This window comes from Coptis chinensis, chromosome 9 (assembly GCF_015680905.1).
Source record: "Coptis chinensis isolate HL-2020 chromosome 9, ASM1568090v1, whole genome shotgun sequence".
NCBI lineage: Eukaryota > Viridiplantae > Streptophyta > Magnoliopsida > Ranunculales > Ranunculaceae > Coptis > Coptis chinensis.
The window spans coordinates 60,739,498-60,760,121 of record NC_141464.1 but is presented as its reverse complement, the minus strand read 5'-3'; the positions used below and the strand labels follow the sequence as shown (position 1 = coordinate 60,760,121).

General features: G+C 37.5%; 1 protein-coding gene across 3 annotated transcripts; it reads left to right on the top strand.

Annotated features, from left to right (window-relative positions):
- The first annotated feature begins 9,133 nt into the window (after positions 1-9,133).
- Positions 9,134-14,149, top strand: LOC147477119 (protein BEARSKIN2-like). 3 transcript variants are annotated; one of them, XM_086584380.1, is made up of 9 exons: positions 9,134-9,498; positions 9,601-9,777; positions 9,848-10,268; positions 11,153-11,308; positions 11,383-11,558; positions 11,623-11,794; positions 12,234-12,463; positions 12,563-12,650; positions 13,662-14,149. In XM_086584380.1, exons 4-8 carry the CDS (start codon positions 11,269-11,271, stop codon positions 12,647-12,649), a joined length of 705 nt encoding a protein of 234 aa, XP_086440506.1. In that variant the 5' UTR covers positions 9,134-9,498; positions 9,601-9,777; positions 9,848-10,268; positions 11,153-11,268; the 3' UTR covers position 12,650; positions 13,662-14,149. The 3 variants fall into 3 exon arrangements, with proteins under 3 accessions (XP_086440506.1, XP_086440507.1, XP_086440508.1); XM_086584381.1 differs by having other exon boundaries at positions 9,138-9,498; positions 11,156-11,308; XM_086584382.1 differs by having other exon boundaries at positions 9,138-9,498; positions 9,903-11,308.
- Positions 14,150-20,624: the final 6,475 nt, after the last annotated feature.

Sequence of the window (20,624 nt, the reverse complement as noted above, 5' to 3'; positions counted from 1 at the left end):
GAGAGAGAGAGAGAGAGAGAGAGAGAGAGAGAGAGTAGTGGAGATTGGAGAAGCCGAAAATATGATCATGTTAAAGTGAACTTCCAAACCTCCTCGTGTTTCGTGTATATTACTATATTACATTATTCATTTTCATTCTAGAAACCACCACGTGTCAGGCCAAAAACACTTTACATAAAAAAAATTGTTTTTTGTCAGAAATATTCAAAAGTTTTCTAGGGAAACAAACATAAGTTTTGTTTTTGTTTCCTCCCCCCACATTTCCTTGCTGTGAACGAGGCTGGAGCAGTCCACAAAAGGTAGGTTTGAGATTTGGATTGAGGGAGGGAGCCATGAGAGGTTATAGAAAACTTTTGTTAGTTGTTGGGCAGAGATGAAGCCGAAAAAGCTTACTTACCAGCCATTGGTGACCCGACTCAACCACCCATGCTCACTGATTTTTTGGATCATGAGAATTTTGTTGATGAATATTTTCACAACGGTGATTATTCTTCAGAGTGTGATGAATATTTGGATGAGTGTTCCTTTCCTAGTTTGTTACATGAAGATGGCAACTATTATGATGAGTACCTTCTTGATGATTTCTTGAATATTTATACCGAAAAGAATTGCATCATCCGCACCAAATTCAGAAATACGGGTATATGTACTTTTACTTATGTGGATTTTTTTCCAATCTTCGATGAGTTTGAGGAATCATATTTGTTGTTCAATTTTTTGGATATTTTTACTGAGAAGAATGAAGTGATAAGGATATGTGGATTTCTTTCCAATCTTCGATGAGTTGTTTTTAGAAGGTGTTACATGAGCTCTCAAATTTAGCTTGAACTTTCACACATCACACCAGCCAAATTGAGACACCACGTAACACCCCCATTGAAAACCACTTTTTGTGAGTGTTGGGGTGGCCATAAATCCCATATAGGCACTGCCCATTGGAGTGGAGCTAGAATTTAAAGGCCGAGGTGCCAAACAAGGGGATAGATTAAGAAGCTATGCCTTACACACACACACCCGCAACATGCAAGCCTTGCTCTTAATTGAGAAACTATGAAAGTGAGTGTATGTCGCATGTATGTGTTGCCTGATAAATGTTAATAGCGGGTTGCAGTAGTGTAAATATGGGCCACACAAGTCCAACTATTCCCACAAAAACTGGACCGGATAAGTGATTGAACTAGGCTCGGTTGCAAAATAAACGGGTCAAGAACCCATCAACTGAAAGACGACCTTTGTTATTAATAAGTATTTAGTACAATTTTTTAGGTGACGATTACACTAATTGTAAAGAAGTATTTTGTGATGTTTACTGTCCATCTAGACTTTATCAATCATTTTTCTAATATGAATATTTATTTTGAACATTTACAGCGATGATGATGACGAAGAGATTGAAGGTGGATATCAGAGATAGAATTAGTAAATTACCTAAAAAAGTTCTTCATCAAATATTATTCAACTAGTGTTCTGTCGAAAAAATGGAGACGTCGTTGGGCTTCTGTTCCTAATCTTCAATTCGAGTGCTTCTCTGACTTTAGCAGTAAGTCTTATGATGACGTAGGGGATAATGTTTGCTTTACGGAGTTGGTGTATCAGGTCGCTGCAGGACTAATATGCTGAAGTTTTGTATGTCCTATGATGGCAATTATGTTTTGTGTAGAGAAGATGACAATTATGCATTGTGTAGAGAAAAAGACGAAGTTTTCTCTATTTAGGCTTGAGTGCACCCTGCGTTCCTTTTTGCCTGGACAAGGGCGCGGGTCGCGGTCATGTCTTGGTCGAACTCGTGCTCTTCAAAGACACCCTCGCGCTTGACTTTGCCTTTACCGAGCGCTGGTCGCTACCAATCGTGATTTCAAAGACTAATTTGACTTATTTCGGAAGTTTTCTGAAATAGTATAAATATAGGTTTTTTCTATAGAAACCTAACTTTTCCAAAACCAAGAAAGAGAGAGAATATAAGTGAGCAATTCTTTGTGAGTCGAGTGTTCATTTTTTGTGAGTGAATTGAGAAACTTGTAATCTGTTACTCCGGACATCTAGTAAAGCTTAGAACTCGCAGTGTGGACGTAGGCAAATTGCCGAACCACGATATATCTCGTCTTGTGGTTTGTTCTTCTTTTACATTAATTGTTTTACTTTATATGCTTGTTATTTGATATTGAGAAGTGTTGGGATATTGCTTGGAGGGTGTTAAAATCTTGTCTATTGAGAAGGATCGATCTTTGTGTAGGATTGATCTATTTGTTGTGGGTAACGTTGTTTCCGCAGTTAATTATTCACAACAATTGGTATCAGAGCGTAGGTATACGACCTAGGATTTTGAGTTTAATGCTCGAAATTTGTGTAGACAAGGTGTTCGATTAAATTCCAAAGTGAAATTGTTTTTTGGGTTATTGTGTGTAACTTGAAAGATGGCTCCCAAGATGTCAAACGCAAGGTTTGAAGTAGAGAAGTTTAATGGGAAAAATAACTTTGAGATTTGGCAAGTCCAAGTAAAGGACATCCTCATCCAACAAGGTTTGCACAAGGCTTTAAAGGGGATTAAATCTAAAGCAGTGAGTATGAGTAATGATGATTGGGAAGAGTTCAATATTCAGGCTTGTTCATCAATCCGGTTATGTCTTGCTAATGAGGTCATGTATAGTGTGATGGGAGAAAATACCGCTGCCGGTATTTGGCTCAAACTAGAGTCTATGTATATGACCAAGAGCATGGCGAACAAGATGTACCTTAAGAAGCGTCTTTATCGGTACATGATGGTGGATGGTTCAACGATGTAAGAGCACGTTAGTGAGTTCCGTCGGCGCCTAGCGGATTATTTGAATGTGGGTATGAAGATGGATGATGAGGATCAAGCGGCATGTTTAATATTCTCATTGCCAGAAAGCTATGAGCATCTAATGACTACATTTATGAACATATAAAATGTTGATTTTGACAAAGTTCAGAGTGCTCTTCTTTCTTATGAGTTAATGAAGAAGACACATGTAGAGAATAACAATAATGCAGGTCAGGGGCTAGTGGCAAGAGGAAGCATATGAAAAGGCTTCTACAAGTAATGAGAAGTCTAGGTCCAAGTCAAAGAAGCCTTTGACACATGTGAAGTGTTATAATTGTGATGAAAAGGGACATTACGCAAGTAATTGTCCTCACCCGAAGAAAGAGAACAAGAGAGATGGTAAAAATTGAGGCAAGTTATGCTTCAGGCTCTGAAGGGGACGAGTTGAGTCTCTGTGTGTCCACACAAGACTATATGGCTGAAAGGTGGATTCTTGATTCCGGATGTTCCTACCATATGTGCCCGAATAGAAAGTGGTTTACTTCTTATGAGAGCATTGATGGTGGTTCCGTTTTGATGGGTAATGACGTTGCTTGTAAGATGGTAGGAATTGGAAATATACGGATCAAGATGCATGATAGTGTAATGAAGACTTTAACTGATGTGAGGCATGTTCCTGAGCTAAAGAAAAACCTTATTTATCTTGGTACCTTGGATTCCAAAGGCCACAAGTTTGTGGGCGAAGGTGGAGTCCTAAAGATTGTCAGTGGCTCTTTAACTGTTATGAAGGGTCAAAGACATGGAACCTTGCATACTTTGATGGGTAGTACAGTGATAAGTGATGTAGCAGTGGTTGCATGTAGTGATGATTATGAATGCACTAAGATGTGACATATGCGACTAGGGCATATGAGTGAAAAGGGTTTGTCTGAGTTGTGCAAGCGAGGGTTCTTGAAGGACTTGAAGAAGCTAAGTATGGGGGTTCTGTGAGCATTGCGTCTATGGGAAGCAGTGCAGAGTCAAGTTCAAGTCAAGCAAGCACACGACAACAAGCATCCTTGACTATGTGCATACAGATGTTTGGGGACCCCCCTAGAGTGGCTTCTAAAGGAGATAACCGTTATTATGTCTCATTCATTGATGATCATACCCGCTATGTGTGGGTGTATATGATGAAAACAAAAGATGAAGTGTTTGAGACATTTAAGAAGTGGAAGGCAAGGGTTGAGAATCGCATAGATAGGAAGGTAAGGACACTACGGTCTGACAATGGTACTGAGTATACCTATGGGCCTTTCCAAGAGTTTTTCTTGCGAAGCGTGGAATTGCCGGGATCGATCGAGAGAGGCACGCCTCAACAGAATGGAATGGCAAAGAGGATGAATAAAACCTTGCTTCAAAGAGCGAGATGTTTATTGTCTAATGCCAGTCTAGGCAAAGAATATTGGGCAGATGCAGTGTCCATAGCGTGTTATCTGTATAATAGGTCACCAGTTTCAGCTATAGATTGCAAGACACCTTATGAGGTGTGGTCAGGTAACCCAGCTGATTATAGTATTTTGCGAGTGTTTGGATCGACTGCTTACTACCATGTGAGGGAGAACAAGCTAGATCCTAGAGCTAAGAAAGCCATATTCTTAGGGCCGCCAAATGGGGTAAAAAGGGATATAGATTGTGGTGTCTAGAAGACCACAAGTTCCCGGTCGCCAGAGATGTTACGTTTGATGAGACTTCCGCGATTATCTTCAAGAAGTCGGAAAATTTCGGGCGTAATGGTGAGTCTATAGAAGTTCAAGCCACTGAACTTGAGTTGTCTGATGCAGCATATGACTGGTTGGTTCATGATGAGGTACCAAGTCATGGAACCACACAGCAACAGGAAGAAGAGCAAGAGCATCCACAACTTGTATTGGCTGACCCTAGGCCAAAGAGACAAGTTAAAAAAGTGCACAAGTATGGGCACGAGAAGCTGGTGAAACACTATGGTCAGGTGGATTTAGTGGCATATGCACTGAATATCGAAGATAATGAGCCAGATAGTTTCAAGGAAGTTGTTAGAGATGTTCATTACAAAGATTGGTTGGTTGCTATGCAAGAAGAGATGGAGTCTCTTGATAAAAATCACACATGGGACCTAGTTTTATTGCCAAAGGGCAAAAGGACTATCAGCAGTAAATGAGTGTTCAGAAAGAAAGAGGTCCTTCCTGAGTCCGACAGTACTGGGTACAAAGCAAGAGTAGTAGCAAATGATTTCTCACAAAAGGAAGGAGTCGACTACAATGAGGTATTTTCTCGGTGGTCAAACATACTTCCATTCGTATGTTATTGAGTTTAGTTGCTCACTTCGACTTGGAGTTAGAGCAACTTGATGTGAAAACTGCTTTCTTGCATGGGGACTTGGAGGAAGAGATCTAAATGAAACAACCTGAAGGGTTTGTCGTTGCTGAGAAAGAAGATCATGTATGCAAATTGAATCGGTCACTGTATGGGTTAAAGCAATCACCCAGGCAATGGTACAAGCACTTTGACACGTTCATGATGCAACATGAGTACACCCGAAGTAAGTATGACTGTTGTGTCTACTTTAGAAGGCTTCGTGGTAATGACTTCATCTATCTCCTGCTTTATGTGGATGACATGCTTATTGCTTCCAAAAGCATGATGGAGATAGACAAGTTGAAATCTTAACTTAGCTCTGAGTTTGAGATGAAAGACTTAGGTGGAGCCAAGAAAATACTGGGCATGGAGATTGACAGAGATAGGAAGAAACGACGGATAGTTGTATCTCAGAAGAAATACCTTCAGAAAGTAATTTCTCAATTTGGTATGGAGAATGCAAAGTCGGTTTCCACACCTTTATCTGGGCATTTTAGGCTTTCAGCTAAGTTCTCTCCTAGTTCGGTGGAGGAACAAAAGCATATGGCTAATGTTCTTTATGCAAGTGCCATGAGCAGTTTGATGTATGCTATGGTGTGCACACGCTCAGATATTTCACAGGCAGTTAGTGTTGTAAGTAGGTATATGGCAAATCCTGGGAAGCAGCATTGGGAGGCAGTGAAATGGGTACTAAGGTACTTGAAGGGTACCTTGGATGTGGGATTAGTTTATGGTGGAGGCACTTGTTATGTCAGTGGGTATGTGGATTCAGATTATGCAGGTGATCTAGATAGACGACGATCGACTACTGGCTATGTGTTTATGATGCATGGTGCACCGGTTAGTTGGAAGTCTATGCTACAGGCTACAGTTGCTCTATCTACTACTGAGGCAGAGTATATGGCAGTGAAAGAGGCACTATGGCTTCGAGGTCTTCTGGATGATATGGGTATTGAGTATAACAATATTGCTTTGTATTGTGATAGTCAGAGTGATATTCATTTGGCGAAAAACCAGGTTTATCATGCTCGGACCAAGCATATTGATGTCCGCTATCACTTTATACGGGATGTCGTTGAGGATGGTGATGTAGCACTTGAGAAAGTGGACACCCATGACAATCCTGCTGATATGTTGACAAGGGTTGTCATCGGAGTTAAGTTCCAACACTATTTGGACTTGCTCCAAATCCTACATGCTGAGCCCTTTGTGGGCATGCCCCTTCGGGGTAGTTGATTGCGAGTCTTCCTTGCTGGATGTGTTCCTACTGGATGTGTTCGGCTTGGTTTTATTGCTGGATGTGTTCCTACTGGATGTGTTCGGCTTGGTTTTATGTGTTAAAACCTTACCGAGATGGAGAATATAGAGAAAAAGACGAAGTTTTCTCTATTTAGGCTTGAGCGCACCCTGCGCTCCTTTTTGCTTGGACAAGGGCGCGGGTCACGCTCATGTCTTGGTCGAACTCCAGGCTCTCCAGCGCACCCTGCGCTCGACTTTGCCTTACCGAGAGTGTGGGTCGCGCCCCACCGTATTTCAGCACGAATTTGACTTATTTCGGAAGTTTTCTGAAATAGTATAAATATAGGTTTTTTCTGTAGAAACCTAACTTTTCCAAAACCAAGAAAGAGAGAGAAGATAAGTAAGCAATTCTTTGTGAGTTGAGTGTTCATTCTTTGTGAGTGAATTGAGAGACTTGTAATCTGTTACTCCGGACATCTAGTAAAGCTTGGAACTCGCAGTGTGGACGTAGGCAAATTGCCGAACCACGATATATCTCGTCTTGTGGTTTGTTCTTCTTTTACATTAATTGTTTTACTTTATATGTTTGTTATTTGATATTGAAAAGTGTTGGGATATTGTTTGGAGGGTGTTAAAATCTTGTCTATTGAGAAAGATCGGTTATTGTGTAGGATTGATCTACTTGTTGTGGGTAACGTTGTTTCCGCAGTTAATTAACATGAAGATATTGAATCATGGGTATCTTATGCTGTAAAACACAATGTTCAAGAACTTGATCTCTACTTTCTTAGGAAGTGCTGGGTTGAGTTACCAGATTCTCTCTTTATATCTAAGTCTTTGAGAGTATTGAAGTGTGATTGTGGGTTAGAATTTGAACCACCAACTTCAATTTCTTTGCCTGCTCTTGAGACTTTGCATCTCAGTTCAACACTATTTCTTAAAGACAATATTGTAGAGCTTCTTAAGAGTTGTCCAGTTCTTGAATCACTAATGCTGGAGGATCTTCAGTTATATGTGCTGAAGAAGTTCACTATTTATGCTCCTCAAGTGAAGCATTTGGAGATAAGAAATTGGTTTGGTCTGGAACCAGCTCGTTGTAAGATCGAGATTTATGCTCCAAATCTTTTATCTTTAAAGTGTGCAGATCACATGAAAAGAGATTTTTGGGTGGAAACCCTTTGTTCTCCACATATTGCTGATTTTTGCATGCAAGTAGGAATGTCTTATGAAGAGGATAATTGGCTTCCAGAAGAGCAGAGTAAGAAATACATAATGCGTATGATGAATTATTTGAGAGCAGTGCGCAATGTGAAATCTCTAGTAATATCGCCTTTGATGGTTGAGGTAATTCCCCCCCTATTTTAGTGAATTACCTCAGGCGCTCATTAAATTTATTACTGTGCTAATTGGTATAAGAGCATCTAGAGCAAACAATTCTAAGAGCATCTCTAGGTGGTGGTAGCATACTCTTCAAATTTGAAGAATGCGACCACAGAATTTGGTAGCAAATTTCGACCAACTCTAGGTGGTTGCAAATTCGTGGTCGCAAAATTCATTGGAGATGACCCTGCGCGACATTAATCGGCGCCAAGATGTCTTGTCGTAGCGACATTACCACTGCCGCCCCAAGTTAAAAAAAACTCACGCGACATTCCTAATCGGCCGTACCAAATTAAAAAAAAGTAAAAAATAACTTGTGCGACATTAGTAGTGGCGCCGATTTTCTTCGGGCGGGTGGTGGGTGGGTCAATCAAAAAAAAAAAACTTGGGGGGCGACATTACTATTGTCGCCCTCCAAGATCCGCGATCAAACCTCCGTGATTTGCGAACAAGAATGCGAACGGGGCGGGTTATCGACCATGAATGAGGCCACCTAGAGATGGAATTCCGAGAAATTCCGAATTTTTTCTTCAAATATGAAGAATTTGACAGGTTATACTACCACCTAGAGATGCTCTAACACGAGGGAGTCGGATGAAAATGGGTGCTCAATGTGGTACTTTGTTGGGCCGGAACTCCATAAATATGTATCCCTTTGGTGAAAGTCAATACTAGTGTTTTTATTTATTGATTTTTTTTGGATAACTAATGTTAATGTAGTGTGAGCTGTATCACATAATAATGAGGGAAGGACTTAGCCTTTCCAATCAGAAAACTAAAGAAATGAACCATCGGTACTAATTTTTTCTTTTGTGGCAATCGGTTTGCCTTGAAACCATAGGCCCGTAAGGCAAAGATTCTTTCATGAGCCAAAAACATTGGCAAACATTCCTGGTTTCAGCGTATGCTGACGTCCACGCATTTGGACAGATGAAGTGGAAGGTGTTGTCTCGACTAAGGACTAAAATATTGTCGATATATCTGATATATTATCGATATATATTGGTATTTTGGTACACTGATATCGATATTTTCAACATATATCTATCGAATATAGAATTTTTTTTCTGATATATATCGGAAATTCTGATATAAAATTTTATATTATCGATATAATCAATATATCTGATATTTATGATATATATCGATTGATTTTTTGACTATTTTTAATATAAATCCGATATTTACAATATATTTTCGATATTATATTTCTGATATATTCGATATTTTAAATAGTTTGGACTGGTCATCAAAAAAAATAGATATATCCGATATATATCGGTTTTTAGGTATACTGAACGATATCGATATTTTGGGCCTTGGTCTCGACTTTCTTAGGTAAGATAAACGCAGAACACTTGCATCTGTTTTGGAAATTATGTCCTGCCCCTGCTATTGTTTCTCCTCTTCACGCGTATCGTCACATTAAGTTTCAATCTAGACGTTTTAACTCCTGAAGTCCCACGAATCGAGTCTTTATGATCACTGACTGGGTCAAATTCAGTGGGACGCACCCAAAATCTAACATTGATGTTAACAAAATCAAAGACAGTAGCATATAGCCTATTCCTTCCCAACATTGTTAAATGATTATGAGTCCCAGCCATAAATGTCTAAGGGTGTTATACTCCCCAACAATGACCCTTCCACCTGATTCGTAAATGGAAGGTGCAACGTCCTGGCCAGGTGCCCAGCACCAAGTTATATGTTCTTTTTTGAAGGTATGAAGCTCATTATAATATTAAATTCTCTTTGCTTAATTTGTGAGTTGAATGTTAATTCGGATAGAGGTTCTAAAACCATGGTGCTTTTCATGTGCGAAGGTTTTCTCCAAAACCTCTGCTACATTGGGAAGCTTGTCCATGCAGTTTCTTAATTTGAGGGTTATGGTTCTAGAAAACATTTCTGTCATTCAGCAACATAGCGACAGCATTTGTGGAATATTGCGCTTTCTCAATATCTCTCCTAATGTGGAAACTCTTACTGTCAAAGTAACTAAGGTAAATGATTGCACACTCTATCATTTTATATTTGAAACACATTTCATGGTACATAGTTATTTTTTTTCAGGTCGTGCAGTTTAGTTACAACTGAACTTTTATAACATTTTGCTATGTACGAAAAGATCAGTTCAGAGGTCATAGAGAAGTACCGTGATACAGGGTTGTCATTGCAATGCCTCAAGTTGATTGAAATTCGTGAAATCCTAGGATGTTGTAATGGACTTGATTTCTGGAAGTTTTGCTGAAGAATGCTGTGGTCTTGGAGGTGATGAATGTGGTTGTTTCCAAAAGAGTATCTGACAGAGAAGAAAGAGCAGCCAAATTTATTGTGAAGCTGCAAGAGTTTCCTCGAAGTACATCTTCAAGAATAACAACATCTTTCCTCTAAATAGTTGTTAGCAGTCCTGACTTTTTGGAGTACAGACAGGTGGATGTACTTTTGACATTTTTTGGAGTTTCTCACATATCAGGTGCCACATTTCTCATGAGTAAGGCGACAATACTCGATAGATGCTTGTCTGATTCTAACTGTTCCGAGAGTTCTATTTTGTCCTTGTTCCGATCATTTCTCTATAGCCAATGTGTTTTTTTTTTAATGTGTCTGATGTGACATAGTATGTCATTTAAAATTCAGATCATATCATATGTTGATAGCATGCTTTTGTCATCGATGTAAGGGCTTCAGAATGGTACTACTGAAAAAACTAACACCTGGTAGACTGATATAACTGAACTGAATGCATCCAATCAACCAAATATAGAAATATGCAAGAGTTGCTGTCCATGCTGGATGGCGTCCATTCTAGGTTTCTAGCTGTTTTCAGGTCAAGTATTGCTCTGATCTTGCAAGTATGATTGTGGAATTAGATCTTGCCCAGTTTTCCTGCACATGTTGACATAAATAGGCGCTCTAAGGTTCCACTGCGCCTTACCTGTTGTATTACTAACAGGAATATCAATCAATCTATAAACGAGGCGATAAAATCTGTCAGCCTCAAAGGCTGGAATGCTTCACCACTCGAAGTAGTGAGTAGTGAACCAAAATACTTGATATTCAAACTGTCGTATGTGAGTTGTTTTTAGAAGCTGTTACATGAGCTCTCACACCAGCCAAATTGAGACACCACATCACACCCCCATTGAAAACCACTTTTTGTTAGTGTTCGGGTGCCATAAAATCCATATAAGCACTGCCCATTGGAGTGGAGCTAGAATTTAAAGGCCGAGGTGCCAAACAAGGGGATATATTAAGAAACTATGCCTCTACACACACACCTGCAACATGCAAGCCTTGCTCTTAATTGAGAAACTATGAAAGTGAGTGTATGTCGCATGCATGTGTTGCCTGATAAATGATAATTGCGGGTTGCAGCAGTGTAAATATGGGCCACTCCCACAAAAACTAGACCGGATAAGTGATTGAACTGGGTTCGGTTGATATAAACGGGTCGGGTAGGTTGCAAAGAGGAGGTTGGGAAAGAGAGAGAGATGGTGGCGGCTACAAGGAGAAGCAGCGGGTCAGTGAGCGGTAAGTTATTTATTTTTTTCCTCTTAGTTAGTGTATATTCTACTTTCTCTACCAAAAGTGAATATTTAATGTAGAGAATGACGAGAGGAAAAAGAAAACGCCAGTGAAGAAGGAGGTGAAGAAGAGCACAAAAAGAGTTACTAGGAAAACAAGGATTAAAACAGGATACCCCGAATGTTACCTGCATGAGGTAGATATGGCTAATAAAATGCAAGCTCTGCACAAAAAGAATATGGAATATGCGATGAAGGTACGTATTCGGTCTTTATTCTTTTTAAGTTTCAGGACAGTAGATAAGTTTTTATAATATGCAGGCTGAGATGGCTGATATCAGAAATATGTTGTTGAATGGTTTGACTTTCCACCCAACGGAGGGACAATTAGTTAATTTCTATTTGAGTAGGAAAAATTCACATGAACAGCTCAGGCTCTGCCCTATTCCGGAAGTCCAAGACCTCTATGCAAAGCATCCCAAAACTCTCATTGGTATGTTTTTTGTTCAAATTCCCTTTGTTTCATTGATTAAAGAAGATAAGCATACTTTGAGCTTTCACTGTTAGGGTATTTAAGCGTAGAAAGACAAGTTACATAACAACCTATTCCGCACAACACCCAACCCAGACAGATGAGACGGTTTAACCCTAAGTGTTATTGGATTTGATGTATTCACATTAAAGTATCTTTTTTGCCAAGTTACATTGACACGGTGAAATATCAAAAATTGAGGTATATGATATATCACATACAATATGTGTCCGACACGGATTTTTTTTTTTTTTACATCTCTAAAGAAATCCAAGTTTAATTTCTACTTGTTTCATTTCCTTCTTTTTGTTTAAGGAAATCCAAGTTTTAGATTCACACAAGTGAAGGTGTTATCGTTTTTATTAATGTTCTAATAACATTACGGGAATGTCTTTGACAGAGGAGGTCAGTGGACACAACGGTTGGTACTTCTTCACCTGTAGCCGTCCAAATGAACCAGGAGTGGATGTTCAACGAGAATGGGTATTTGCCGAAAAGGAAGACATCATTCAGGAGGATAAGAAAATCGGACTTCGACAAGTATTTGAGTTTTATGAAGATGGTGAAAAGAAAGAATATAGGCTGATAGAATACCAACTTTATCCTGCCTCTGCCCCAAAGTGGCCAGAGGTGTTTTAAGTTTTCATTTTTGTAACAATTTTCATTATCTTTTTACTCACAACTCAGAAGCAATTAATTCACATAATTTTACTTGTGTACACCGTACAGGACTATACCTGGGTTCTCTGTAAGCTTTACGTTGATTCCAGTTATGTGGCTGTGCAGACGCTGCAACTTTGTCCGCTAGTAATGTAATGTGAGTATCAATTATGTTATGTCTAAACAAGTTCCGAAATGTAAGAAATTATGCTCTCAATAAAATTTAGATTGATATTGAGGTATGCCTATATATAGAGGTTTAGAAGTCACGTGTAACATTCTAGTTGCCATTGGTTGAATGTTGACTTGAAAAAAATGGGGTTGAAGGCTTGTTACTACTTTGTATTGTACTCATCTGAATTACTCATTCACTCTAGTTTTGGATGGTTGATCATCATTCTTTCATATATTAGTTTGTAACCAGTTTTAAATTATTTGTGTAACAGTTGTCTACTACCTGTATCTAATGAGAGTTGTTAAAACATCAACATAACATGTATGACTGTATGTACATTAATGGTAATCCGCCGTGTATGACGGTCATGGCCTTTATTATAATTATTCTATAAAAATGGAGTTTCCTCGTGCACATCAAGATGGGTAGCAATTCACCTCCCTTCTGAGGGGGGTCTTGAAAATGATAATCTTTCACTAGGTTTCTTCGTACTTTATTGATTTCTTATTTTTGGCTTTGCTGGCATGTTTGAAAATAAGGCAACAATTTAGAGTCACTGATGCAGTTTTTCCGTAGTTCTTAAAGCGCTGTACGTTGCCAATAGACAAAGGGCTGGTGTCTTAGCATTTGGTAATCCTTTTATGTGCTTTTTGCAAACGGATGCCAACATTTTTTAAAATTTGTAGACTTTACATTTGTAAAAATGGTCTAGCATCTTAAACTGTAAGCGTCTCATTGTATCTCGAATTCTCGACTATATAACATATATCTCACAATTGTATTTACGCATTTATGAGAATTAACCTTAACTGACTTTTGAGTCTGTTGTGTAAATGGATCCTCCTTTTTGTTCCTCCTTGGGGACAACTTTCCTTGGTTATACGTGACTAGGAAACTTCTTAAAACTTAACACAGATGCAAGTTTCAGGAAACAGGGAGAATCATATTATGGTTATGTCTTGAGAGATACTAAAGGGTGGTTTATTGCTGCAGGAAGAGATCATGGATGGGACCAATGCTCGTGTCAAGGCTTAATCAGAGTAATCTTGTGGTGCAGTAAGTTCACTACCACCAATATAGAGGTGGAGACGGACTGTCAAGCTGCAAGCAATTTTTTGGAGCAGAAGGAAACAAGTTTGTCATGGACATCAAAGCTCATACTTAAAGATGCTATATCTTTTTTTGGTTCTTTTGAAAATCTCTGTACAAAATGGATACGAAGTACTGGTAACGAACTTGCTCGCGTAATAGCAACACAAACAATATCAGCATTACACAAACCATTACACAACACGATATCCGCATTACACAAAGCAGCAACACAAACGATGTTACAAGAAGTATTTGTAATTGAAAATAGCAGATTTTTGCTTTAGTTAAAAATCGTGCTACATTTAGTGCGTATTGTTAAACTTGGATGAATGGGTATGAATATCTGATAGTTATAATTGGGATTGAAGAATGAAATTGGGATTCAGGCTTGTTACTATTCTTTAATCTATTCATCTGAAGTTCTGAACTGTTATTTGTTTGAAGGTTTTGACGGGTGATAATCATTCTTCCATATAATTTGTGTAATAGTTATCTACTAGTAGTATCCAGTTAAAACTTCAACTTTACATGTTTGGGTATTACTGAGTCATGACTATTGTTCATGATCTGTTCCTTTCAAGACCCATTTTTAGGCTTTTTAATAGTTGTAGTTTCCTCGTGCTTGTAATTGGTTCTGCCAATTCACCTCCTTTCTGAAGGCGTCCCAAATGTGAAATCTTTACCCCAACACATACTTTGTTTCACTTTTGGTATTCTTATATTGGTTTTGCTTGCAAGTTTGGAAGGCAGCAATCACCGGTTCACTTTTTCCATAGTGTTTAGATATAGGGCTGATGCTTTAGCGTTGGGTAATCTTTTTATGTGCCTTTTGCTAATGGATGCCCAAAAAGTGAATACTTGTATTGATTTTCTATCTCATTTCATCATTGTAGGCCTTCCTCTGTCAATATAGCATATATCTCACAATAGTAATCGACTAATCGCGTCATCTCCTAGAAATAACCTAAACTGATTTTCAAGACTCTTGTATTAACTTAGCGAATTTACCTTTTTGTTCATCCTTAGGCAACAATTTTCCTCGGTTATTTATTATGACTTGGCACCAACTCCGGAGGAGATATAGCCAGTGAAGAGAGGCTTGCTCTCTTCAAATTCGACACATCATTTCTTAAGCGACTGGTTATTTGGGCAATAGCACAAAGCTGCTACCGACTGTTTGTGCGTGCAACTAATGTTTTTTATTTAGTGTTAGCAATGAAGTAGAACTCTGCACATTACGATTATTACACATTTGCTCTCTGGAAACTTTGTTATACTTTCGATATTCTTATTCTGGTTTTCCTTGCAAGATTGAAAATAAGGCAACAATTTAAAGTCACTGTCACAATTTAGTTCCAATAGAATCTATCTATATATATATATAAAAGCTCGCGCACATTCTCTCTCCTCACCATATCGCTCTATTTTGTACCCCGAGCAATATGATTGGCTCCTACAAAATCGGATGTAATAATAATTAGTGATACCTCCCCAAATTTGTTTAAATCTCCCTAATATATTTTTATATTATTATGACCTCTTCAAATTCATATATATATAAAAGCTCGCGCACATTCTCTCTCCTCACCATATCGCTCTATTTTGTACCCCGAGCAATATGATTGGCTCCTACAAAATCGGATGTAATAATAATTAGTGATACCTCCCCAAATTTGTTTAAATCTCCCTAATATATTTTTATATTATTATGACCTCTTCAAATTCTAATTTTATAAACAAATAATAATAAAAGAAAGCAAAACAAAATAACCAAAAAAAAACCTAAACCAACAAATCCAACGCCAAATACAGAAACTTTGAAAAAAATAAAAAACCCACGAAGCCCTTTCTTTTCAATCGCTCGGTACCCTTGAACAAGGTGAACCCTTGGAAACTACTATACTTGACATTGAAGACAACACTGTCATAGATGTAGAATTGCAATATGATGTGGAACAACAGAATCATCAAGTACAAGAAGATGATCTAGCAAACCACCCAAGTGAGGATGAGAAGAAAGAGGATTCTTCTCTGAGTCGCTTAAAGGTGGGCTATATATAAAAATATGGCAATAGAGCTTCCAGGCGTGTCCAACTTTTGCTGTTTTTGTTGAAAAATAATATAAAAAAGAAAAGGAATTGGTACAGAAGAGAATTTGGCGTTCATCCTCAGGTAAATATCCTGAAGGGAGTTATGTTTCTTAGTTTCAAGATTTGCACTATTTGCTTCAAGTTTTAGATTATGGAAAAGCTCAAGTCAAGTTCCGGCCCTTTTATCATCTCCTGGTAGCATTTCCAACCTACTGGCCGGCTTACATCACTGATTTCAAATGGCAGAAGATGCACAATCTTTGGTATACACTCCTACATGGATAGTTCTTTGGAGTTTTCATTTCTTTTTGGTGCTGAACGCTTGCTTCATCACCTCGGAAAAGTATGTAATATCATCTTTACTAAAATACATGTATTAGTTGTAATCAAGCACTTCTTCATGTTCAGCAACATAAAAAAGATTTGTTGTTCCTTTCTCTCTCGAAATTTACTATATATTTTTTAACATATACTAAAGCGCTACACCTTATGGAATGGGCAGCGACTTTTATATTCGGTACTGGTCCCGAGTAAAAGAAGGTACTACATTAATCTTCCAGGGATCTGTTCAATTGCTATCGCTTGAAGCACTGCATCAGCTACACATTTTCATCTTCGTGTTGGCAGTTGTCCATGTGATATTTTACGCGACAATGATGGTTCTTAGAGGGTTGAAGGTAATGTAGTGTCTCTGCAATACCTATCATAGATATGTTATATATCCATCATTGACCCGGCGTCAAGCCAGTCAAAAACTCATAGCAATCTTCATTATATATAGATACGCGAATGGAAAAAGTGGGAGGAATCAATCAGACACGACGGTTCAGAACCAGGAAAAAGTTACTGATTGCCAAGTGCCCAAGTATCTATTTTTGGGTCTCCAACAATATTATCGGATAAGAAATGCATGTCTTCCTCAGTGAGCACTGAGTAACATTGTACAACAGAACATCCAATGCACCACTGGAGTGCTAACAACATTTTCTCTTTCGATCTACAGCTCCTGGTTCGGTAAAACCAGCACATGCTCACCGTCAGCTCGAGTTTTTCAGGCTGTAGGATATTGGAGAAAATCGGTTGTTATAAGCTAGATTGTGAGTAGAAGTATTTGTTTTTTGTGATGCTGTAAAGTTTCATACAAATCCTAATGATTAGTTTGAAGATCACTACGACCAATACAGAAAAGGCTTCGTTGAATATATCACTGCGAAGGTTTTGCCATATATCCCAGAAACACACAGTGAACACATGTTGCATTATTGAAGAACGTTTTGGATATCTTCATTGAACTTGGGATGGGGGTAATGGATATATTGCTATGCAAACGACTTTGAAGCAGCCTTTCTTGCTGATACTTCTGCTAATTATGATGGGAAGGGCACTAAGTGGATTGAAGAAGATTCCTGTGCAGAGTACTGAGTACATGTTGAAGATTCAAATGTGTTTGAGACAAGAGAAGGACAGGGTTTCTCATTACTTGCATTCTAGCGTGCAGAAAAGAACCTCGATCATACTCTACCTTCGGTGTGTGCTTCTTTCCGTTAGTCGATCAACTTTCATGATCCCAGCCCAACTTGAAGCCTTCTGTTATAAGCTCTTCCCCATATACGGGTATTTAAAACCTCAATCTCAATTGGGTATATTTTTTTTATTAGAATTTCTTGGTTTTGTATTCCTTCACTTAACTTTAGAGTTCCGAATTATTTTGTTGCACCCAATTGATTTGCTACATGTTTGATTCTTTATTTGACTTTGTGTTTGAAAATTTGAAGTTCTAAAATCTAATTAGTTCTACTAATAAATTAGTTTGACGGTTAATAGTTGCGCCGGAGTTTTAAATTTTGTGTAGTTATACCATAAAGGCAAAAACCCATAGATAATCGTGTGGTTAGTATCTTGGCCAAAAGATTTTGATCATACTATTGTCTGTTTGAGTACTAATTAGTTGCCCATCGATGCTACAAAACATATATTGAGTTTGGATTTGGTCTTTATTCTATTAAGTTGTTATTTTTTAAACTTCTGCATTTTTTTACCAGTGATTTGTGAGGAATAGGTGCTTCACATGTACGACATGGACTTGATTGATTATTTGACATCACCGTGTAACAACTTCTCTCGCCGCTCAACAGGACGTTTGGGATCCAATTGATTGAAACAACAGTTGAGGTACTTTATCAGTTTTTTGTGGTTTACCTTATATTGGTTAAGATTAGTTGGAACTTTTTTAGTGATCAAGATGTAATATTGGTACCTCAACTGTGCTATATATCCAAACCATTTTATAACGAGAAAAATATATAAAAAACCAAGTTTAGCCATTTGCAAATAAATGTTCAAGAGATTGGCTTTTCATTTTTCATTCAGTAGATAGCAACAGATGGTTGTCATTGCAATGCAATGGAAGTCAAAGACGTTTGGTAGCGAAAAGACACGATTTACTTAAGATCATCTTTGTAGGTATGAGCAATGTTAGGAATTTGTATGTTGATTGTTGATTTTGCCTTAATTTATGTTTTGATGCAAAATGAAGTTGGAATGCGCCTTTGGTTTGGTGGGGTTGAGATAAATTACCTAAGATCATGTTTCTTCTTTTTGTTGACTCTCCCATCCTCTTCATCAGCAATTCTTATTTTTGAAGTCTCACATTTAGTTCAAAGGTTCGATTCAAAGCAACCTTGGGCCATTTCTTATCTTCTCTTCTTTTAATATATTTATTTGGGATTTTTTATGGTTCTCTCGAAATATTTTCACGGGTTTTGAGTTCACTAAGAGTGATTTGGGGATTTCTTTGCAATTTTTAGAGCCAAGTTATGTGTTTTTTGACATTTTGGATCTTCTTTATGATATTGAGTTTTTAGGAATTGCAATGGGAATTTGCGTTACTTCAATGTACAACTAAAGGTATCATCCACATCATTCTCTTCTTTTTTAACGTTAATATAGCTTAGTGTTAACGATAAGGTAGCTCTTCGTCAGAAAATCCCATATATTGTCTAATGTATCAAAAAACAGAATGCTCTCGGATAAAGAACTTTAAACAATATCATATTGGATTTCTGATTAAATTGTTCGTTTTGGATAACTCAGGTTGTTTGAGTGGTAAATGAATACACTCATTTCCACTTTTGTTTTGCATTTGTTTCATAGGCCAATTCTATTAATTAGTTGCATTGATTATATTGAAGCAAAACATAATTGATAACAGGATTTGGGATAAAATTGTCAATTAGAAAATAATGTTGTATCTGTTATCAAATTTAAACGTAGTAATTAATGAATAGAAACTTTTTTTTGAGGTTTCGACGATATTTGTTATATGACAGTGGAGTTCCAAATGCAGGTAGTTGCATGAAGTAAAAGTTTACCACACTAATCGATTTAATATATTATGAGACAGTTCTTACTCTTAGGCTTGGGATTTCATTAATGGATGTGAAGAAGTAGGATGTAACATTCATTTTCCAGCAGCTAAAAACATATTGGTAAATAGAGGAGCAATTTGCAAAAGGACGCAAGACCTATGCTTTTTAATTATGACTTATGAAGATTGACTATACTTGAAATTAAACAATATATATCTTCCACCTTTGCATTTTTACGTCAGCTCTCTTGGAGGTGCTGCAATGTTTAAGGTAGTCAATAAAATAGGAATTGAGGTCAGAGTAGTGAGGTTGCATGAACATATATGTTGTTTAACTCACGTACATACACCTAATATGGTACTACTTTCATTTTTGTCCATACTTTCAGCTAATTTGTTGCGTGATTATACATATTTTCTTAATTTGTTCATGACAGACTATTTTCAAGTATTTTTTTCATCTATACAAGATGTTGTCAACAAAATTTAAACCAGTTAAAAAAAACGTTACATAAAAAACGATTTAGCATAATTGGGATTTCCGTTCTTAGGATGGGTTTAGTATAAGTTAGATTCAAATTAAATGGTATGTTTTCTAATTGATCCTCCAGGATTTAATTTATAAAAAACTCATATTGATCTGTCAAATAAATCAGGATTCAAAGTAATAGCAAAATCAATCAGAGACATACGAGACAAAGCACTGACATCACAGTCATCACAGGTAAGGGCAATTTTTCTTTTGTCTCACTATCAGTTTGGTTTCTCATCTTCTTTTTCGACAGCATTTACTCATTTGTAATTTTTATATGAAACAACTATTAATATATGCAGGTTTGCAACTCTTGCTATGGTAGTTGTTTGTATATAGGTTTGCAAGCAGTGCTCCTATGCACTTCACTCTAATCTGGTACAATTTTTATGTTATAGTTACTATAATCATAATAATGTGGTTGCACCATAGATACTTAAACTTTATAGCTTTCATTTGTGATGTGAGTGCTAATCATTAAGCAATAGTGATTTCATCATAGCTGAGTTCTCTAAGTTGGAACTATGCATGGTATGTATCGTCTTGACTAAAGAGATAGATATGTTGTAATGTCAAATTAATTATTATTTTCATAATTGGCATTTCTGTCTTACTTCAATCCCTTTACGCAAGTACATAAAGTGGATAGAACTGAAAATAAACGACTAGAGTCCATTTACACAAATATATAGACAAGAGGGTTAGTTCATGTTCAGCCACTATAATTTGTTAACATGTGTATCTATACTAGCAAAATGAGTGTGTCATGGACGTGAAGTGCTAATGTTTGTTCCTTACTTGGACTCATCTTTGTTCATCATGATTTGTTTGTAAAGTTGAAAAGGGTTCATAGATTAACTCACGTACATACCGAC

Bases quoted from the DNA above. Each gene is read 5' to 3' on its own strand.
- LOC147477119 (XM_086584380.1), top strand. From the start codon at position 11,269: ATGGTGGCGGCTACAAGGAGAAGCAGCGGGTCAGTGAGCG. The intron at 11,559-11,622 runs GTACGTATTCGG...TATAATATGCAG, and splicing joins ATATGGAATATGCGATGAAG to GCTGAGATGGCTGATATCAG. The intron at 11,795-12,233 runs GTATGTTTTTTG...TGTCTTTGACAG, and splicing joins GCATCCCAAAACTCTCATTG to AGGAGGTCAGTGGACACAAC.